Source organism: Dipodomys merriami, unplaced genomic scaffold (genome assembly GCF_024711535.1).
Source record: "Dipodomys merriami isolate MVZ:Mamm:240054 unplaced genomic scaffold, mDipMer1.0.p SCAF_6, whole genome shotgun sequence".
In the NCBI taxonomy this organism is placed as follows: domain Eukaryota; kingdom Metazoa; phylum Chordata; class Mammalia; order Rodentia; family Heteromyidae; genus Dipodomys; species Dipodomys merriami.
This window is the reverse complement of record NW_027206179.1, coordinates 4,212,171-4,236,131: the sequence shown is the minus strand read 5'-3', so window position 1 is coordinate 4,236,131 and position 23,961 is coordinate 4,212,171. Positions and strand designations below refer to the sequence as shown.

Here is a 23,961-nt window from a genome sequence, read left to right as displayed (position 1 = left end):
GTCCCTCTAATACTGAACGCATCCACTAAGCATATGACAATAGAGGGAGTTAGAGTCTGAGAAGCTTTATGCTTCCCACAAGAGGAAAGGAAGAAGTTGGCTTCTAACACAGAACAAAAATATACACATAAAGTTCTAGAAATGGAATCCTTTATGTGCTTGAGAAAGTCAGTAAGATTCTTATCTCCAATTAAGTGCCTAAAAAGCTGGAAAATTTTCCCCATCTCCTCCACAAATTATACCAACATCAAATATAGTGAAAGCAGGGGTTATACTCTGGGGGAGGGACATACAAAGCAACAAAGAAATAATCCTATAAATGCATTAGAAACAAATGCATGAAAGAAAAAAACATTTAAATATATATCTAAGGGTTCATTTTCCTGACATCACATTATCTGACCTTTTCTGCTTGACTCATACATATACTAGATATTGCAAATAAGGGAAACCATGGTTGTCATGTTGAAAACGAACTTTACAACTGTGGTGCGGGGGGGGGGGGACACGTGAGGGGGCAAGGGGGGTTGGGTAGAGGGGTGGGGGGAGGCTGGGAAGGAATGTGAAGGGTAAACAAAGGAGGAGGCTGCAATGCTTGATAAGAAATGTACTGATTATCTTGCCCATGTAATTGTAACCCCTCTGTACAGTATGTTCACAAAAAAAAATAAAAATAAAAAAAAAGCTGGAAGTGCAGCTATGGCTCATGTGATAGAGTGCCAGCCTTGAGCAAAACAACGTTCAGACACAGGGTCAGGTAAAGCTCACCACTTGAATCACTTTCTTTGATAATTTCTTTCTTTCCCCTTTTCAAAAATTGTATTCTCTTTAAATAGTTGCACAGGAGAATTCAATTTATCATATCATTTATGGGATCTACACATCTTGATCAGTGTCACTCATTCCATTATTCTTCCTTGTCCCTCAAACCCCACACATTCCCTCAGTTTACCTGGATCCATTTTCACATATGTACATGTGTGAATGCAGTCATGGTTGTCTTTTGTATTCTCATATATTTAATTTGTCACCACTATACATAGTGAAAAGTTGGTTGTCATGGTTTCATGAAAGGAAGAAGAAAGGAAGTTTATGTAATTTTTTTATTTAAGTAGTTGTACAAAGGGGTTTCAATTCAACATGTCAGTGATGAATGCAATCCATCTGGATTAATATCATAAAATCAAATGTGTTTGAGTGAATAATAAAGATTCTGTTTGGCAAAAAAAGATGTTTCTGGAGAACTCTTTTTTTTTACTTTCATAATACAAATGTAATGAATGTCACTTCATAGGTATAACATTCTCTTGTTTTATGGTATATATTTTACTTTGAGAAAAGTGGAAGTAAAAGACTGAGTGGATCATTAAGAAATAAGACAGACCAGGCAGAAAAGTCCTCATGAGATACTTCTTTCAAAATAACCACTAAAAAACAGGAAGTGGCACTGTGGCTCAAGTAATAGAGCACTACCCTTGAGCACAAAAAGGACTTGAGTTCAAGTCTCACAACTGATAAAAAAAAGAAAAACAGAAAGAAGCAGAAACGAAGAAAAAGAGAAAGAGAGAGAGAGATCAGTAGTAATCAGAGGAGTACATAAAACACAAATCTTAACCTGAATAGATGCAACATCTAAAGCCTATTGTGGACATTCTCTTTTTCCACTTCTTTTCCAATTAATTTTTTAATTTAATATTTACATTTTGCGTTTGCTGATGTTGTAACAATTCTGAGCACATTTTGTCTGTTCCAATTTCAACAAATAATGAAAACCCCATCTTATAAAAATTCAAAATAATAATAGAATAGGCACCAGTTCTCTAGATAGTGAGTCTGTTTGATAAAATATTTCTATAGATTCCCCATAAAAAATTTTATAGGACAAAAATGCATCCATGAACAAAGGGTGAACCAATTCAGCAGTGGTATTCTATGTTGGCCACTATGTTGGAAATGAACTGTACAACTTGAGGGGGAGGGGAAAGACTGAGAAAAAATGAGGGAGGGGTGACATTGTTAAAAAAAGAAATACACTTAATACCTGACTTAGGTAACTGTAACCCCTCTGGACATCATCTTTGCAATAAACAAGGAAAAAAGGAAAAGAAATATGTCTATGAACTAACTCTCTCTCTCTCTCTCTGTGTGTGTGTGTGTGTGTGTGTGTGTGTGTGTGTGTGTGTGTGTGTGTGTGTGTGTGTGTGTGTCTGAGACCAGGACTTCAACTTGGTATCTCAAACTTTAGCTCATTAGCTGACACCTACTTCCTGAATCATGTCTCCAACCCCTGAACTTTTAAAGAAAAATTATATTTCTATTATCTTTTTTTTTGTCGGCCAAGGGGCTTGAACTCTGGGCCTGGGCATTGTCCCTCAGCTCTTCAGCTCAAGGTGAGCGCTCTACCACTTGAACCACAGCACCACTTCCGGTTTTCTGGTAGTTTATTGGAGATAAGAGTTTCATGGACTTTCCTGCCCGGGCTGGCTTTGAACCACGATCCTCAGATCTCAACCTCCTGAATAGCTAGGATTACAGGTGTGAGCCACCAGTGCCTGGCTTCTATCATCTTTAAGTAGTTGTACAAAGCAGTTACAATTCAGCAAATCAGTTTGTTCATTATCCATGTCTGACAGTCCTTTGAGAGTTGACCTGATAATATCCATGGGTTGGCTAATGATGAGCTCTGGGCATTGAGACTCCAAGGCCACAAAAGTCAGTGATGACTCTGTCTTCTCAGTCCTCCAGTTTAGTGTCTCCCGAACAGTTGGTTCTGTGTCTGCCTATTCGTTTACCAGCATCAGCTGGATCTGATGTCACTGTCTTCCCATCAGTCCTGAGGACACAGGCTGAAGCCTGGGCACCAGGCTTGGGATGGGCCTTGGAGCTGCACTACTCAGTCTTGGCTAAAAAGAGAAAGAACTTCGCCTTGTAAGTGCAGAGGCATGGATATGTGGAGGACTTTGGAAAATTAGAACATGCATGATAGTAGTCAGCTGGATAGGAGGATACCAGTAAAAGAACAGGCCCTTGTAAGGATTTGTGAGTTTATGCTCTTAGGTTTCTTTGTGGTACTTGAAAGTGGCTCATGTCTGGAATCCTGGCTGTTGAGGAGACTGAATTCTGAGGACCAAGGTTCAAGTCAGCCTGGGCAGGAAAATCCCTGAGATTCTTGTCTCCAATTAGCCAGCAAAAAGCCAGAAATGGAGCACCGGCTTAAGGGGCAGGGCACTGCCTTGTGTAAAAAAGATTTGGGAAGTGCCCAGATGCTGAGTTCAAGCCCCAGCATCTACACACTCACCTGTATTGGTTCTAGATCCCCTAAATTTCTGAGCTCCTTCTATTTAATCTATATCCCAAGCACTTCAAAGGATTATGAAATTGAAGAGAGGATGAGAATGGCAGAAATTACAACCTCTGAACATTATATCATTTTATATAATATATTTTACCATTTTAATTTTAGCATCATCCCATGATTCCATAATTCCACATTCTGTGTCTCTTTGCATTACCTCTGTTTCATATTCCTAGAGTGAAAAAATACTCACATGTTTATTATCTAACAAGAATACAATTGCAATTATGCTAGTCCAAAGACTTGAACTCAGAGTCATGGTAGTATATTTCACAAACTAATGGTGTGTCTGATAAGAATGCACTTCTTAAGGGGAAACATATATATCAATTAATAGTAAAAATGAAAATAAATTGCTAGAAATCATAGGGCTCCCTCTCCAACATAATATATAGGAATTATTTCTTGTGTTCAATGCAAACAGGCACAGAATTTTAAAGTGTTGCAATAATGATCTTAACAAGTTAGATGTCAACCCTCTCTCAGCTAGTGTCACGTGTCATCTACAAAGTTTGAAGTAGACATTTGTCCTTAGACCATATTCTGATACAAGCTAATATATTTTCTTTCCTCTGAGCAAAAATACTAGGTTTTTGTCATGTGAAATGATTACATTGCAGCAAAATTAGGTAATTGTAGAGGAGGAATTTTTAATTCTCTCCATCTTCCTAACTCCCAAAGAGAGTTGTTTACTTGAGATACAACTAAAAGGATTTTCTAGAATAGGTCTTTATGTATTTACCATGTAGTCTCTGGAAAAACAAATGCAAGCTTGTCTGGATATTTTCTAAAATGTAGAAATAATGTGAATATTAATTTTTTCTTTTTTAAAAATTTTTGTTGTTTTTGTAAAAGTGAGGTACAGAAGGGTTACAGTTACATGAGTTCCTTAATGAGTACATTTCTGTCTGGAACATGTTACCTCTTCCTTCGCTCTACCATCCCCACTCTCAAGTTGGTATTTAAAAAATTGTGTCTAGTGAGCACCATTGCTGCATTTGTTCACTCTTGGTCCCTTCATTTCTGTGCCTCCCTTTATACTCCCAAAGGCAGATAAGATAAAATGAGAAGATAACAGAAACTAAGCTATTACATTTTATGAGCAATAAATATTTTGTTGTATACTCCCCTAACAAAATTTAGGTAATTTAGGAGTGACATTTTAGGGAAAAGTCTTTCCATAGACATCAATGAATACTCACATGGAAATACTGATACAAAAATCTAACCACAGAAATATTACAATATTTTTCTCTTGTAATAGATGTAAAAAATCATATTTCATATGTAGTTATAACAACCTCTGAAAGTTCTATATGATGTGAATATGACTACACCATGATTCTTTTTCATTTTTATTAGTGTCATCTTTATAAAACTGTGCAGTTCAACAAAGCCACAGATAAGGGCTGGGAAGGTGGCTCAGTAGTAGAGCGCTTTTCTTGCTTATCTGAGGCCCTGGGTTCAATTCCTCAGCACCACATAAGCAAAAAGAAAAAAGCCAGAAGTGGTGTTGTGGCGAAAGTGGTAGAGCGCTAGCCTTGAGCTGAAGAGCTGACAGACAGCACCTAGGCCCAGAGTTCAGGCCCCAGGACTGGACCCCCCCCCAAAAAAAAAAACAATAAGCCACAGATAAGAGTTATTAATTAACTTTCAGCTATTGAAAAAACTATAAGGCAACAATTAACTCCTTAAAGGAAGGAAATCAGAAAGCACAAGCATAATGAAAAACTTCTGGGAGATAATTGCCATACCACCACGTTTTCTGATCAGCAACTGAAAACTTTTATGTTCCAATAATGCTGTTGTTCCTTATGTAGTATTTAAAACCTTCCCCCCACTCAAAGACATTTGCACAAATTTTAAAAGAAAGGAAGATATATTTGATTGATTCTAAATTTCCTTCCATTACAATGATATTTTTCTACAAATGGAATGGATGTGACTTATTCTCGTGTGTGTGTGTGTGTGTGTGTGTGTGTGTGTGTGTGTGTGTGTGTGTGTGTGTGTGTTATGGGACTTGAATCAAGGGCCTAAGCACTGTCTGTGGTTAGATTTTATATCAGTGTTTCCATGTGAGTATTCATTTATGTCTACAGCTCTGTTTGCTGGAGACTGATGCTCTACAACCTTGAGCCAAAACTCTACATCAGTGTTGTTAATTGGAGAGGAGTCTCACAGACTTTCCTGTATGGGTTGGGCTGGCTTCAAACTCTGATCCTCATATCTCAGTCTTCTTAGTAGCTAGGATTACAGGTGTAAGCCACCAGAAACCATTTTTTTTTAATTTTCTATTTTTAACAAGTAGATTACATTTCAGTGTTATCATGGACTTGTTAACCTGTATACCTTTTTCTTTCTTGTGTTAATCTCTAAAGTAGGATCAAATAGAAGTTGAAGAACAACTGAAAGACAGAGTTACAGAGATTCAAGAAATGTCATTATGGAGAATGATTTCAGAAGCTTTGGTATCAGGTAGCAAATATAGTTTTCAAATCTGGAAGTCAATATACACATAGCCTTTGTTATCCGTTTAATTTTTCTCAAGAATGTTCTTTTTGCAACAGTTGCCCAAGCAACAGAGAAGCACAGAATCTAACAACTGTCACAGAATTCCATCTCCTGGGATTATCAGAGGACCCTGAACTACAGCCCATCCTCTTTGGGCTGTTCCTGTCCATGTACCTGATCACCGTGCTTGGAAATCTGTTCATCATCCTGGCTGTCACTTCTGACCCCCACCTCCACACCCCCATGTACTTCTTCCTCTCCATCCTCTCCTTAGATGACATCTGCTTCATCTCCACCACTGTCCCTAAGATGCTGGTGGACATTCAGATTCACAGCAGAGCCATCTCCTATATGGGCTGCCTCACACAGATGTCTCTTTTCATCCTTTTTGTCTGTGTGGATAATATGCTCCTGACTGCCATGGCCTTTGACAGGTTTGTGGCCATTTGTCATCCTCTACGTTACCAAGTCATCATGAACTCTCGTCTCTGTGGCTCCTTAGTTCTGGTGTCTTTTTCACTCAGTCTTTTTGAATCCCAGCTGCACAATGTGATTGTCTTACAACTTACCTGCTTCCAGGATGTCAAAATTGCTAATTTCTTCTGTCACCCTTCTCAAATTCTTAACCTTGCCTGTACCAGCAGATTTAGCAATGATATAGTCATTTATGTAATTGGCATCACACTTGGAGTCTTCCCTCTTTCTGGGATCATTTTCTCCTATTATAAAATCATATCCTCTATTCTGAGAATCTCATCGTCCAGAGGGAGGTGCAAAGCCTTCTCCACATGTGGCTCTCACCTGTCAGTCGTTTGCTTGTTTTATGGAACAGCTCTTGGAGAGTACTTTGGCTCAGCTATTTCTCATTCTCCCAGAAACAGTGCAGTGTCCTCATTAATGTACACGGTGGTCACCCCCATGCTGAATCCGTTCATCTACAGCCTGAGGAACAGAGATATCAGTAGGACTCTGAAGAGGCTGCACAGTAGGAAAATCTGAACTCACAACTTAGGGTGTACATTTGAACACCACTTAGAAAAGCGAGAAAAACTGAACACCTAGATCTGCAAGCAACTGTATCTTTGTTGAATCTGAGGGGGGATGGGGGAGAACCCCTGGGTCTTGAACTTAGGGTCTGGGAACTGTGGTGGGCTTTTATTTTGCTCGTGGCTAGCACTCTACCACTTGAGCAATGGCTTAACTGCCAGCTTTTTTGTTGGTTCATTGGAGATAAGTATTTCACAGACATTCCTGCCCAGTGCCTTTGAACCATGACTTTCAGATCTCAGACCCCTAAGTACCATTACAGGTATGATCTGCTAGAACTTTACTCAGGTTATTTTTTAAAGAAAGGTATGACCTTCAGTCTCTCATCATTTTTTGTACATTTTTATTGTAAAAATATGTACAGAGGGCTTAGAATTACATGAGCAAGGTAATGAGTACATTTCCTATGAAGCATTGTTGCCTCCTCCTTTGATTTTTCCCCTACCATCCCTTCCCTCCCACCTCCACAACTACACTGCCAATCCTCACCTAAATTGTAAAGTTTGTTTTCAACATAGTGTCTTGTACATCTCATTGTTACAATGGGTCGACCTGTATCCCTATTTAAGCATTTTGTTTTTTTTCCCCTTCCCCTCCCCAAATTAGAGAAGTGTATGTACAAGATGCAGGGCACCAGAATCTGGGCTGGGAAGGTGGCTCAGTGGTAAAGTGCTTGCCTTGCATGCATGAGGCTCTGGGTTCGATTCCTCAGCACCACATAAGCAGAAACGGCCAGAAGTAGTGCTGCGGTTCAAGTGGTAGAGCCCTAGCCTAGCCTTGAGCTGAAGAGCTGAGGGACAGCGCCCAGGCCCAGAGTTCAGGCCCCACGACTAACAAAAAAAAAAAAAAAAAAAGATGCAGGGCACCAGAATCAAACACAGTGAAAACAGGAGTTATACCGTGGGTGAGGAACATAAAAACAAATTTTTAAAATCACATGGTAGATTATTTTTATAGTAGAAAGACATGTTATATGTTTAGTGAAGGGAGAATTTGAAGTTTTTCAAATGGCTATAAAATTTCAGATCAAGAGGTTGAACAAATAGTAAAAATAATACTACTATATGGTAATAAAAAGGTGATGGTGGACCAAAATGTGGATGATGTGTAGAAAGGCAAAGATAATGGGTTTAATATTATAGAAATCAGTCTATCTACATTTATGACTATCACCTATCAATCATCTATCTCATCTATCTACCTACCTATCTGCTATCTCTTCTAACATCTATCTATTTAGTTCTATAACTCTAATTATCAATGGTAATTTCCTTCCTACTTAGAAATCTGAAAGGAGTTTAAATATTCATTTGATATATGTGCATTAAACACTTGTAACCTCTGCTTCAATGTCTGTTAGGGCTAGAAAACAATAAAAATTATTAGTACAAGCTGGGTACAGGCTCATGTCTATCATCCTAGCTACTCAGGAGGCTGAGATCTAAGGCTTGTGGTTCAAAACCAGCCCAGGCAGGAAAGTCCAGAGACTCTTATCTCCAATAAACCACTAGAAAATCGGAAGTGGCACTCCAGCTCAAGCGGTGGAGCACTCGACTTGAACTGAAGTGTGCAGGGTCAGCACCCAGGCCCAGAGTTCAAGCCCCATGCTGCCCCCCCCAAAAGAATTAGTAGTACATTTAATTTGTTCAAATTGGTTTAGGTATGAGTTTGGCATTCCTGGATTTTATAAAATTCTCTAAGTTTATTGGTTAGTGAGCCTGAAAACCACTAGTATACTGTTGTTAACATGATGAAATACTGGAGCTAAAGAAATTTTAAAAGCCATAGAGAAAAAATAGAGAGGCAGCGGGTGCAAGAGGGCCTAAGGCTCAGCAGCTCTTGCACCCCAAATTTCTGTAAGCAAGCTTATTTATTAGATTTAGTATAGGGAAGGTTATCGTAGGTACACGCAGAAAATGCAGCATCTATACTGTTATTACAATCAGAGACAAAACAGATTGTGAAAATAACTGTCACCCTTATTATTTCGAAAGAGAAGATTATGAACTATGCTCTCACTTTCTGAATGTTTAGAATGCTGTTTAATTTTAAGTAAAATGAACCCTAAGATAGAGACACAAGTGGTTTTTTTTTCATTTGATAAATATTTATTGAGAATATACTATGAACCTATACTATGAACCATGCACTGTTTCAGAAGCTATGGTTACATCCATGATTAACAGTTAAGACTAAAGTATCTACATTCATAGAGCTTATGCTATAGTGTGTATGTTTAGTCAATATTTATTATTTAGAATAAATAGATATTATAAGTGTATATATGTTAAAAGAGTTAAGCACTATAGAAAAATACCGCAGGGTAAGGGTTTGGGGAAGAGAAGGCTATTATTTAGAATTTTTACAATTTCAGCAATTTGGCTCAACCAAATTGCAAACTCTATAAAAGCAGGAACCAAATGAGATTCATCTGGAACACAGCAGTATCTTCCATAGCTTCTGGCACCGCACCAAGTAGCCATCTGCTACAGAACTTGCTTTTCCTTCCTTATCTTGATTCTTTGGGAAGATTATGAATGTTCCAGCAGAATCTTAATTTCCTCTCCAGCTCCTGGTCCTCTTCCATCGTGGGGGCGATTTCCTGGATCCTCAGGTGGTACGAAAGGAAAGGAAGCTCTGTCCCATAACACCAAACGTGCGGGAGAAGCAGGAAGGATGAACCGGTTTTTTTCTTTGTTGCTATTGTTTTTCACTTATTTATAATGTATTGTTTGATTTCTTTTGTTTCTTTTGTATGTTCTTCTCCCATGTTATAACCCCTGTTTTCACTGTTTTTGATTCATCTTGTATATACAATTTTCTAATTTGGGGAGGGGAAAGGAAATAACAAAATGCTGAAATAAGGACGCGTTGTAACAATGAGATGTATAAGACACTATGTTGAAAACAAACTTTATAACTTTGGTGGGGGGGAGGGAAGGTGGGGAGAGAAGGGATGGTAGGGGAAAAACAAAGGAGAAGGTAACACTGCTGGATAGGAAATGTACTCATTACCTTACTCATGTAACTGTAACTCCTCTGTATATTTTCTCATTAAAAACATATATATATATATATATATATAAAAGACAAAAGAGCTAAAAAAGAGTGCTGTTTAATTAATCCTATCCACATGTAATTATTTGTCATTTACTATCCATTGGGTTTACTTGTAGAATTATCAACACACTCTAATTATTACAAATGAGGAAAAACATGCAGCCCATGTTTCTTTGGGTCTGGCTTACTTTGTTTAGCATAATTTTTCCAAGTTTTTCCATTATCTTATAAATGGGGCATTGTCATTTTTTTCTGATGAGAGCATACAATTCCACTGTGTATATGTACCACATTTTCCTGATCCATTTTTACACTGAGGGACATCTGAGTTGATTCCATATCTTAACCATGGTAAACAATGCTGCAATGAACATGGTTGTACTGATGGCTTTAGTGTAGCCTGGTTTATCATCATTTGGATAGGTGCCCAGGAGTGGGATTGCTGGTTCATTGAGGAAGATCTATGCTTACTCTTGTGAAGAACCTCCATATTGCTTTCCTGAATGGTTGAACAAGTTTACATTCCCACCAACAGTGTAGTAGGAGGATATTCTTAGAAGAGGATTGCAAGAGCTCAATAGCTATGTGCACATGATTATATAAAACGATGCCTATCAAAATGAACTCTGAAAAATGTAAACAAAGGTCATTTACTGTACTGTTTGTGTTTTTTTCCTTTGGTTTATTTTTTAAAATGTTATTTATTAATGTTATTTTTTTAGATTTCTGTACCCTTTGCTTTTTGTATAAGTTTAGCTGATTTAGGGAGGGAAAGGGGAATCTCAGAAACAGTGGGACAACAGGTGAACCAATTCAGCAGTGATACTTACTAGACACTATGTTGGAACTGAACTATACAACTTGGAGGGGGGGGAGGGAAGTCAGGAGAGGAAAATCTGGGAGAGAATGAGGGACAGGGTGAGTGACAGTGTTTAAAAAGAAACGTACTCATTCCCTGAGTTAGGTAACTGTAACCTCTCTGTATATCACCTTTACAATGAAATTTAAAATAAAAAAGACTGCAACCTAAGCAAAAATCCAAACATATATTCCACTATATCTACTTTCGAGGTTTAGCTCTCAGCTCTTCTAGCACTAAGGAAGGGAATGGCATTCCAGTCTCTTAATCCTTTCCAGAGCTGTCTGTTTTAACTTTTCCATGGTCACTTCTCAACATTCTGAGTACTGTTGAAGTAGCATTCCAACCTCTCAAACCTTTGCCAGGTTTCACAGCTTAGCTTCAAAATGCTCCACAGTGTACAAAATTACAGATTGTGTGTGTGTGTGTGTGTGTGTGTGTGTGTGTGTGTGTGTGTGTGTGTGTGTGTGTGTCTGTATGTGTATGCATGTGTGTGCATGCACATGCCAGGCTTAGGACTTGAATTCAGGGCCTGGGCACTATCCTTTAGTTTTTGCTCAAGGATTGCTCCACTCCTGACTTTTTGGAGGTTAATTGGAGATAAGAGTCTCATTGACTTTGCTGTCCAGGTTGACTTCAAACCACAATTTTCAGATTTCAGCCTCCTGAAGTAGTAGCTAGGATTATAGGTATGAGCTACTGACACTTAGCTGATAGCTTCATTATTTTATCTTTTGCCTTTCACATTGTGTGTGTGTGTGTGTGTGTGTGTGTGTGTGTGTGTGTGTGTGTGCAGAGATTTGGAGCCAAGTAGAGAATGATCTGCTGGACTGTGGACATTCATCTTCTATTCTTATTCCTCAATCACTAATACTGGGAAATCCTCAGAGACAGATTGCACAGTCTGATTTGTGTTTAGTTGCTAATTAGCCTGTCTTTCCAGTCTGTTATTTGTATGGTCTCAGTCCACTGGAATCACCTATTCTTCTCCTTGGCGGGATCTCAGTATGCAAAAGCTTCTTATTGAACCTGTCTGTATCTATACTAGGTGGTAAGCATAGGAGGATGTTCATATCTGAATGTGGGGACCCAGACTCTGCAAAGAAGCAGGACAATTCTGTAAGATCTGAGACATGGGGGAGTTAGGAAGAAAAAAGTGAAAGAAAATTCTGAAAATTTCTTTATCATAATGTGGGAGAATATCAATGTAAACAATCTCATTTAGGAAGACTATCATGTATACATAATATATGCATATCTATATACTTGTGTATATACATATACAAATATATGTGTATACAGACATGCATATACACATATTTCTTTTGTGTGGGCTGGGGCATGAATTCTGGAACCTGGGTGCTGTCCCTTAGCTTTCTCATTCAGCCTGCTTCTCTACCACTTGAGCTGCACTTCCATTACTGGTTTTGTGCTGGTTCATTAGAAATAGGAGTGTCATGAACTTTCCTGCCAGGCTGGCTTCACACTTCAGTGCTAAGTTCTCAGACTTCTAAATAGCTAGGGTTTTGGCATGAACCACTGGTGCCTAGCTCATGTTTATAAATCTTATTTTTAAAATGTCTTTACTACCATTGCATAGGCCAAGTTGAGGAAGTAGTTTGGAGGAACAACTTCAGAGGCAGTAGCCTCTTCAATTTGAGCCTCCAAAGGTGAACAACCTCAGATGTTCTCATCACAATGTTGACTTAATGGCAAACCCTTTGGTGTTTCCATAGCATATTTTTATATTGTGTAAATTTTGTTGTTATTATTATTGGGCCTTGTCCATGATAAGCACACTCTTTTGGTGAGTTATATTTCCAACCCCAACACTAGTGTGTGTGTGTGTGTGTGTGTGTGTGTGTGTGTGTGTATGTCTGTCTGTCTGAGATGAACTTGCTATGTAGCCCAGGCTGGCCTTAGACTTTTATTCCTCCTGCATCTGCCTTCACAGTGCTTGGATGATAAACTATGGGTATATCACTTCATGCCCAGTAAATGAATCTCTTTTTGTTTGTAGGTGTTAGAGGAGAATCATGAAGTAATCCCTGGCATAATATTAACTCTTTGGAAAAATTTCTGGTCCTTGTGGTCATGTCACAATGCTCTTGTCTTTCCTCCTCCAAGCTGAGAACGATATAAACCTTGATGTTTTCCTTCAAGTACGGGGTCTATAATTAAACCCTATTTACACTTAAGAGAAGGTTGATTCTCCAAGTCTGCTTCTATTTTGCAGATAACTCATCTTTTCAAAGAACATGGTTCCTTTTGTTTCCTAAGCACCCCCTGCCCCCACTCACACCAGTCATTATGAAGGTAGTATGGAGGAAGAGAAGTTGAAAACAGTAACCATATCACCTCTAAATTACTTTTCAGAGCTATCTAAGTTCAAGGCACCAAGAAATATCTTTAAGGCAGCTGCTTTCCTTTTGGATGCTTCATCTTTCTCTAGTTAAAAATGTCTATATTCTTACCAGACACTGAAAGAGCATACATATATACATATATGCATATGCATATATATATATATATATATATATATATATATATATATTTGTGTGCAAGTCCTTAGGTTCGAACTCAGGGCCAAGGTGCCGTTCCTGAGCCTTTTTGTTCAAGGCTAACACTCTACCACTTGAGCCTCAACTCCATTTCTGGCTTTTTTGGTGGTTTATTGGAGATAAAAGTTGCACAAACTTTCCTGTTCAGGCTGGCTTCCAACTGTGATCCTCAGTTCACAGCTTCCAGAGTGGCTAGGATTATGGGCCCAAGCCAACAGCTACTATTAGGTAGCTACCTACCTAAGTAGGTAGGTAGAAAACAATGGAGTTATGTTTTGTATTGACTTTTCTAATTATGGAACAAGATATTCTATCAAAAAGAATCCAAGCAGATTGCTTGCCAAACCGAACAGAAATTGTATGTTTCTGTTATTCCAGAGAGAGAAAGAGAGAACCTACTCATTTTGGGGTGTATAATATATCATCATAAAAGTGTTGGGGATGCTTGTGGCATGCTCTATATAAAGTCTGGGCAAAAATAACAGACACAGACCATAGAAAGTGTGCTCATGCAAAGAGAACAGAGCTTTCTTTTAATCCCTGCAAGATGTCATTTCAACCTCCAACGTCCTTCCCCTGTCTTTATTAGCCTCAGAAAGAGCCATCATATAAATGATTAGTGTACACTGAATCAAAAAACTGGAAAGATTATGACCTGTGAACCTCTGCTTAAACTGTTGACCAGGAAACAAGCAAAAGGTAAAATGCCTTAGCTACAGAGTCTGATAGTTTAATTTATTTGAAAGTAAGTTTTCTTGTGAGATAGGGGATAGCTAACTTCACTTTGCTGGCCTCGAAGGTGCAATCCTGTATTTGAGTTAGTATCTAGGAAGGGAACCAGAAACTCAAGAAGGATACAACCAAAACAAAAACAAAACAAAAGATGGCTCATCCCTATAATCCCAGAAACTCAGGAAGCCAAGATGTGGGGATTAGGGTTTAAAGCCATCTCAGGGAAGGAAACATCTCCAATTAACCATGAAAAATCCAGAAGTAGATGTATGAATCAAGTGGTAAACACTAGCTTCTGGCACAAAAGCTTAGGGACAACACACAGACCATGAGTTCAAGCCCCATGACCATCACGCGCGCACACACACACACACACACACACACACACACACACACACACACAAATGGGAAGTAAGGGGCACAGGACACTGTTTTAATATAAACCATCACTTTAAATTCAGTATTAGATGATACAGCTCTCATTCAACTATCCATCCTAAAGTTGAAAGGATATTGTATTCCGTCCTTAAAGTGAATTGATTTATTTTATACTTAATTGCCTTCATATATCTAATATGTAAGTAGAAGGAAGAAAACAGGAAAATCAGTGATGAGTTTGATGGAGATTGGTTTCATCACAATTAAGAAAATATAGGAATCCTAAAGATAAATTATTTGCATGCCACTGCTAGCACTCAAAGCACCGAGATCCAGGTGTATTTTATTTCTTTTTTTATGTCAGTGTATTTTCTTCCTCTTTTTTTAATCTTGTTGCAAGTGTTCTATGCTACATTGACACAAAAAAATATGACCTCTGCCTCAGAATTCCTCCTCCGGAGCCTCTCGGAGGACCCTGAACTATAGCACATCATCTTGGGGCCGTTCCTGTCCATGTACCATGTACCTGTCACTGTGCTCGGAAATCTGCTCATCATCCTGGCCATCAACTCTTACCCCCACCTCCACACCCCCATGTAATTCTTCCTCTCCAATCCGTCCTTGGCTGACATCGACTTTACCTCCACCACTGTCCCCAAAATGCTGGTGAACCTCCAAAATCACAACAGAGCCATCTCTTGTGTGGGCTGTCTCACACAGATATCTTTCTTCATGATTTTTGCATGTATGCATAATATGATTCTGACTGTGATGGCCTGTAACCACTTTGTGGCCATCTATCACCCTCTGCATTATTCAGTCATCATGAACCCCATCTCTGTGTCTTCTTACTTTTGGTGTCTTTGCACTCAGCCTTTTGGAATCCTTGCTGTACAACTTGATTATCTTACAACTTACATGCGTCAAGGTTTTGGACATTGCTAACTTCTTCTGTCACCCATCTCAGCTACTTCACCTTGCCTGTACCGACAGACTTAGCAATGAGATACTCATGTATGTGGTTGGCGTCATACTTGAAGTTTTCCCTGCCTCAGGCATTCTCTTCTCATACTGTAAAATTCTGTTCTCTATTTTGAAAATCCCATCCTCAGGTGGGAAGTACAAAGCCTTCTCCACCTGTAGTTCTCCCTTGTCTGTAGTTTGCTTATTTTATGGAACCAGACTGGGGGATTACTTTGGTTCAGCTTTATCAAAGTCTCCCAGAAACAATGTGGTGGACACAGTGATATACACAGTGGTCACCCCCCTGCTGAACCCTTTCACTTACAACCTGAGGAACAGTGACATCAGTAGTGCTCTGAAGAGACTCCACACATGGACAGGTTCAGTTTTTGCTCCTGTAGCATTCACATAGGAAATCAGTTGGGGAAGTTGAAAAATGGACACCTATTTTTTTTAACAATACCCTCTTTGCACTCCTTACTTTTGAGCTTCTCATCTTTAACTCCTTCCTTGTTGTCACATATAGAAGAATCTTGGCTGGCAAGGTTGGTAGAGGGAGAATTTGGAAGTTTCCAAACAAGTATAAAGTTTGAGGTTGAGAGTGATGGACAATTTGTGAATGGAAATAACCATTACCAAAGGGGGGGGGGAGTATCAATGTAAATAATGCCACCAAACTGTTTAAATAAATGATTGATATAGTAAATATTTTTCTATGTCTATTTTTTTTCTTTTGCCACATGAATGGGAAAAAAAAGCTTATCAGACTTGAAGGAAAAGGAGGGATTGGACAAAATATATTTTATCCTTCATCTGGAATAGAAGAGTTTAAATTATAAGGAGGATGATTTTTGCTATTCCTTTGTTTTTCATGGGCTAATTTGGGTAATTATGCATTTGGTAATTGTAATTTGGCTGTCTATGCATTTAGACTCCATGGCTTCATATTAAGAAATGATCACCTTTTTTCTCCCCTCCATTTAAATTTTGTAACGTTGAGGCTTGAGCTCTGCCTTTGAATGCTGTCCCTGAGCTTCTTTTACTCAAGACTAGAGAACTCCAACTTGAGCCACAACCTCCCTTCTGGCTTTTTTGAGTAGTTTATTGGAGGTAAGAGTCTCACGTACTTTCCTTCCTGGGCTGGCTTCAGACCACAATCAGATCTCTGAATAGCTAGGAATGCATGCCGGAGTCACAGGCACCTGACTCCCTCCCACCTTTCAATCTGATTTTTCCAGTCTACATAGAACATACTATGAATGAATAATTATTAAACTTAGATAAAGTTTAGCTGGGTACAGTATTCTTGGTTGATAAGTTGCTTGTCTTTAGGGCATAGCATACATCATTCCAGGCTCTTCTTGCTTTAATTGTCTCTGCTGAGAAATCTGAGGTGATTCTAATTGGTTTCCCTTTATAGGTGATTGATTTTTTTCTCCTTGACAGCTTTAAGGATGTTTTCCTTGGTCTGAATTGATCTTGTGCAAATTATAATGTGATGGTAGGATGTCCTGTTCTGTTCTGGTCTATTTGGAGTTCTAAAAGCTTCTTGTATATAAATAGGCCTATCTTTTTGCATGTTTGGGAAGTTCTCTGCTAGGATCCTGTTAAACAAATTTCCTAGACCATTAAATTCTATGTCTAGGTGTTCCTCTATACCCATTATCCTCAGATTAGGCCTTCTGATGGTGTCTTCCAAATGTTGAATAGATCTATCATATTTCTTGGATTTGTCTTGGATGGTTGTATGTTCTTTCCTTATAATATCTAGGCTGTCTTCAATCCCCGAGATTCAATCTTCTGCATGGTCTAACCTACTGTCAAGACTTTCTACTTTGTTTTTTATTTATTTTCCTTCTAATTGGTCAGCTTTGATGGCTTTGAATTCTTTGTTGGAACTTTGTTCTAGATCTTTTAAGAACTTCTTTACTTCCTTAATTTGGTGTTCCGTGTTTATTCTAAAATCACTTAGTTGATTGTTTATGGTTTCCTTGGACTCCCATTCCTTCTGTTGGGCTCCATTGAACATTCCCTTTGTGGTCTCCCTGATTTTTTTCAGCTCTCTGTTTATGGATTCCATGAATGCCTCCATTGATCTTTGTCTATTCTCATTGCAATCTCTCTGTTCCTGTATTTCTCTTTGATTAGCATCCTCATGTTTTCACGCATTTCCTGTAGTTCTCTTTGAGTGTTCTCAGCCTGTTCACGCTATTCCTAACTTTCTCTTTGTCTGTTCTCAGCCAGCTCACGCAATTCCTGTCTATCTCTTTGACTGATCTCAACCGGCTCATGCAATTCCTTTATTTCTCTTTGAGTGTTCTCAATCTGCTCACGAAATTCCTGTATCAATCTTTGAGACTCCTGTATTGATCTTTGGTTTGCCTCCTCTCTCTCCCTATCATGCTCACACTGAGACCTTTGCAGGTTTTCACTCTTTTCATTTACCCTGTTTACCTGTAGTGTTAATACAGCTTTTTTGGAACTCTCCTCTGGATTATTCATTATCTGTTCTGTCCCCTGATTGTCGTGAGTGGGAGTTGAGATCCCCGAGCTTGCCATTTTTCTTGTGTTTTTCCAGCTTGTTCTGCCCATTTGGGATGAGAATAATACTAGTTTTGTGCTAGAACACTATTTTAAGGTAAGCATCAACCAAAGTCTGTAGTTGCACAGTCAAAGTCTGCAGATACAATCTGGTTCAAGAGATACAAACTATTGAACACCAAACAACTGTGTCTTAATGGCCTAAGAAGAGCAAAGGAGAATTTGGCAACCAGAAATTATTAGGTTTGGGGAAAATGTGGGGAAAAATAGGATTAGATGGCTGTGGGAAGGTGAGGGAGAATGGAATTAACCATGTCTTAATCTCAAAGAGGGAAATGGATTGGATAGAATGATAGCAGAGAGAGAAAAAAAGAAAAAGAAAAAAGAAGAAAAAAAAGAAAAGAGAAAAAAGAGACAAGAAAAAATGGAAAAACAAAAATTTAAAATTAAAAAAGTGAAACCCTTAAAAACTGCAAGTTTGAAGAAGTAGTATTCAGAGAAGAATAGGGATGGGATGAGAGGGAGGGATGCATAGAAAGGAGACATGAAAAATAGATAAGTAAAAATGTTTAAAAATATTATATGGGTATAAAGAGGTAATACTGTTATTAAGGAATTTAAGTCTAAGAGGAGAAAATTTTTGGAAGTTTGTACCAAAATTGGTAACAATTTAGTGTAAATGGTAAGTTTTCTGTGGCTGTTAAGATTTAGGTTAGATATTGTTCACACTGAATCAAATAATCAGCAGGTCATTATAAATGGCAGATTAAGATTAAGAATGTCAGCTAGCCAGGCTCTTGTGGTTCTGGCCTGTAATTCAACCTATTCAGTAGGCGGAGATCTGAGGATCACAGTTCAAAGCTAATCTGGGCAAGAAAGGCTGTGAGACACTTATCTCCACTAAACTCCCCTGAAAAACTGAAGTGAAGTGGAATCTCAATGTTTGTTTTGGCTAGAGAGGTTGAACATTTCTTCATGTGTCTATTGTCCATTCTTATTTCCTCTTCAGACAAGTCTCTAAGTCTTTAGCCCACTTATTTATCGGGCAGTTGTTACTTTGAGGATTTGTTGTTGGAGGATTTAATTTTTTGAGTTTTAAGAATATTTTAAATATGAGACATTTGTCCATTGTATGGCTAGTGGGCTTTCTATTGGTCTTGCTTGCTATGTCCTTTGCCATGCAGAAGTTCTGCAGTTTCATGCAGTCACATTTGTCCAACCTTTTTTAAATTTTTTGTGTTTTGGGGTCTTTATTAAGAAAATTTTGGCCTGTGCCAAGGAGATCTACGGTTTCTCCTATTCCTTTCTATAATGTTTTCAGGTGCCTGTTTGAGAATGGCTATAATCAAGAAATCTTATAACAACAGATGCTGGAGGGGATGTGCCAAAAGGGAACACAACTGCATTGTTGGTGGGAATGTAAACTTGTTCAACCACTTTGGAAAGCACTATGGAAGTTCCTCAAAAGATGAGCTCCCCTATGACCCAGCAATCCTACTTTTAGGCATTTACCCAAATGTTCACACACAAGGCCATACTAAAGCTACCAGTACATTTATGTTTATCACTGAATTATTCACCATAGCTAAGATATGGAACCAACCCAGATGCCCCTCAGTAGATGAATGGAGCAAGAAAATGTGATATATATGTATATATATATATGATATATGTATATATGTACATATATATACATATGTACATGATATATATGATATACACATCATATATATGATATATACATCCTATATGTATGTATATACATATATATATATACATATGTGTGTGTGTATATATATACATATACATATATATATGTACACACACACATAGTGGAATTCTATGCCTCCATCAGAAAGAATGACACATTTAAGAAATGGAAAGACTTGGAAAACATTATGTTAAGTGAAGTTAGACAGGCCCAAAGAAACATAGGTCCTATGGTTTCCCTTATCTGCAATAACTTGTACAAGTCTAGGACAAGCAGAATAGGTCAAAAGCTACATACATATGACCATATAACCTGATGCTATGCAAAATGAACCCCAAGAGAGGGACACAAGAGATTTTATCTTTCTTGTTGTTATTTTTAACGTTCTTATAATGTACTATGTGATTGTTTTTGTTCCTTTTGTATGTTCTTCCCCCATGGTATAACCCCTCTTGTCACTGTATTTGATTCCAGTGTCCTGCATCTTGTATATATATATTTCTAATTTGAGAAGGGGAAGGGAAATAACAAAATGCTGAAATAAGAATACAGGTTGACCACTGTAACAATGAGCTGTACAAGACACTGTTGAAAACGAACTTTACAACTTTGCGGGGGAGGGGAGGCAAGTTGAGGGGGGAATGAACGTAATGGTAGGGGGAAATACAAAGGAGGGTATAACAATGCTCAATAGGAAATGGACTCATTAGCCTGGTTATGTAACTGTAACCCCTCTGTATAATATCTTTACAATAAAGAATATGTATTTTTAAAAAACTGAAATAAAGCAGTGGCTCTGGTGGTAAAAAGCTCATGGACAGCCCCAAACTCTTAATTCAAGCTTCGGGACAAAGACCAAAAAGAAAAAGAAATACAGAATGTCAATGGTAAAAGTGTCAACTGGTGGCAGAGAAACTGCTTACCATGCATGAGGATCAGAACAGAAGTATATAATTATATTGTTGGCCTGAACAAAATATTCATGTATCCCAGTACTGGGGCTTGAACTTGGGGCCTGGGTGTTATCCCTTAGTTTCTTTTGCTCAAGGCTGGCAATCTATCACTTGTCCACTTCCAACTTTTTGGTAGTTAACTGCAGAAAAGAGTCTAGGATTACTGGTATGAGCCACCAGCACCTGGCTTAGAGTTTTGTTTTTATTTTTTGTTTGTTTGTTGGTTTCTTTTTTTTTATTTTGAAAAAATTTTACAGAGGAATTACAATTACATGGGCAAGATAATGAGTACATTTCTTATCAAGCATTGTTGCCTCCTCCTTTGTTTCCCCTTTCCATCCCTTCCCATCTCTCCCCCCCTCCCCCATCACCCCTCTCCCCCACCAAAGTTGTAAAGTTTGTTTTACGACATAAGGATTTGTAATCAAAACAAGTGCTCTCGCACAATTTTTCTATTAATCTAGAAAAAAAAAAAAAAAGGAAAGAATGACAGTGCCCCATTTGTTAGGAAATGGAAAGACTTGGAAAAAATTATATCAAGTGAAGTAAGCCAGACCAAAAGAAATGTAGGTCCCATGGTTTCCCCCATTTGTAATAATTAGTATATGCCTAGGATAATTTTTTCAGAGGAGCATAAAAGCTCATGTTTAACTCATGTGAAAAGCTCCATGTTAAACAAACACAAAAATAAACAAAAAACTATCTACTGAGTGCCCAGTAGATACCTGCTCAGACCTGTAATTCTGGCTACTTAGGAGGCTGAGATCTGATTATCCAGGTTGAAACCCAGCTCAGGCAAGAAAGTCCTTAAGACTTCTATCTCCAATTAGCCATCAAAAGGCCTAAAGCTGGGTGTGACTTAAGTGGTAGAGCAAAGTTCTAGCCTTGATCTGAAAAAGTGAAGAGAGAAAGTAGGATGCTGAGGTCAGGCCCAATTACTGGCCCAACACACACACACACACACACACACACACACACACACACACACACACACACACACACACACACACACACAAACACACACACACACACACAGAGATTATCTTTGTCAGTGACTATGGGACGCCTGCCTAGAAGGCAAAACATCTACCACCACACACATCCAGAGCTGAGCAAGGCTTTCTATCTAACACACTTGGAACTTGAAGGTCACAGAGGAGTTGGTAAAGCACAACCAGTAGGGGCACAGAAGCCAGGACTGGGTGTTAAAACTTTCATGGTCTCCCTAATCTTTCCCATTTCCTCAAGGACCCTCTGGAGAAGGAAAAAAAAATAATAATCAGAATGAAGTAAGTGGAGCTTCACACCCTGAGCAAATGCTGCTTTCTGATTGGACAATAGGAGTTGGCCAAGGGAGGGATGAGTAGACAGGAGGAATAAAGCTTCAGCAGAGTCATTGGAGAAGAGAATCTTGGTAAGTGGAGTCACTGCCTGTGCCTGCTGCTTTAGAGAGCCCCAGGGACCTGGGCCACGTCTGGTAAGTCCTTCACATCCCTAAGGATACTCCAAGATTTCTCTCAGCTAGTCCCAGGGCTGACAGTAGGTCCAAGATGCCACAAAAAGTATTGTAATTTGGTGTTTTCTTTTTTGGTGTGGGCTTGAACCTGAGGGTCCTGGTACTGTTTCTTTGTCTCAAGGACTGGCTACCTCTTGAAGCACAACTTCCAGCTTTTTCTGAGTAGTTTATTGGAGATAAGTCTTAGACATTTTACTGCCAGGGCTGGCTTCGAACTGCATTCCTCAGATCTCTGCATCTTAAGTAGCTAGATTATAGGCAGGAGCACAGGCATGTAGCTCAAAATGTTGTTTTTCAAACAAAATCATTTACTTGAGTTGAAGTGGCTTTTTGTTGTTGTGGTTGTGATCATGGTGGTGATGCAGGTTTCAGGGCTTGAACTCAGGGTCTGAGCACTGTCCTCAAGCTATTTTTGCTCAAATCTAGTGCTCTACCACTTGATCTACAGATCTACTTATAAGCTTTTTGGTGGTTTATTGGAGATAAGAATCTCAGGCTTTCCTTCCCAGGCTGCTTTTGAACTGTGATCTTCAGATCTTAGCCTTTTGAGGAGCTAGGATTACCTGTGTGTGCCACCTGTGCCTGGCTTGAAATTTTTAAATAAATTCTTAATTTTAATATTTTTGAACCAGTACTAAGACTTGAACTCAGAGTCTGGGCATTGTCCCTTAACTTTTTCATTCAAGGCTAGTACTTTACTATTTAAACCACAGCTTCTCTCTAGCTTTAAATAGGGTCTCAATATTTTTACCTGGAAACTCAGAGTCAGATCCACACACCCATGCTTCTTTTTTGAAAAATTAGTAATGGGGCTTGAACTTGGGGCTGGGCAGTGCCTCTGAGCTCTTCTGCTCAAAACTAGCCATCTACCACTTTGATAATGCACAACATCACTTCCAGTTTTCTGGTGGTTAATTAAGGATAAGAGTTTCACAGACTTTCCTGACCTGGCTGGCTTTGAATCTTCATCCTCATACCCCAGCTTCCTGAGTAGCTAAGGTTACAGGCATGAGCCACAAGCCCAGGCCTTTTTGTATGAGATTATAGCTAAGAACCAGACCCCAGACGGTTGGGGTTGGTTGGGAACTGATTGGATAGGACTTCAATCCTCTCAATCTCTATTCCACAGTAATTGGGATTATGGGTGGGAACCACTGGGCCAAGTCTAAGTTTTTTGTTTTTGGGGGGTTTTTTTGGGTCCGGTCGTGGGGCCTGAACTCTGGGCCTGGGCACTGTCCCTCAGCTCTTCAGCTCAAGGTTAACGCGCTACCACTTGAGCCACAGCGCCACTTTCAGCTTTTTTCTTTTTGCTTATGTGGTGCTGAGGAATCGAATCCAGGTCCTCAGGCATGCAAAGCAAGCGCTCTACCACTGAGCCACCTTCCCAGCCCCCAAGTCTAAGTTTTGACATGTTATATATTTAGTTCAAAGCTGGTACTAGTGGCTCATGTTCATAATTCTAGTACTTGAGAGACTGAGACTAGAAGAATCAAAGCTAGAGGCCAGCCTAAGCAGAAAAGTTCTTGACATCCTATCTCAAAACAAAATAAATCAGCTGGACAGGACACTGGTGGCCCACACCTGTAATCCTAGCTACTGAGGAGGCTGAGATTTGAGGATCATGGTTCAAAGCCAGCCCAGGAAGGAATGTCCATGAGACTTTTATCTCCAATTAACCACCAGAAAACTGGAAGTGACACTGTGGCTCAAGTGGTAGAGTGCTGAGGGACAGTGTCCAGGCCCAGAGTTCAAGCCCCATGACTGACAAAAAAAA

The 23,961-nt window shown here is 39.0% G+C and overlaps 1 protein-coding gene and 1 pseudogene across 1 annotated transcript; both read left to right on the top strand.

Annotated features, from left to right (window-relative positions):
- The first annotated feature begins 6,034 nt into the window (after nt 1-6,034).
- On the top strand, nt 6,035-6,865 carry LOC138813424 (olfactory receptor 7E24-like). Its single transcript, XM_070001848.1, has one exon. It carries the CDS (start codon nt 6,035-6,037, stop codon nt 6,863-6,865), a length of 831 nt encoding a protein of 276 aa, XP_069857949.1.
- Nucleotides 6,866-14,043: 7,178 nt separating this feature from the next.
- Nucleotides 14,044-15,878, top strand: LOC138813669 (olfactory receptor 7E24-like; annotated as a pseudogene).
- The last annotated feature ends 8,083 nt before the right edge of the window (nt 15,879-23,961 follow it).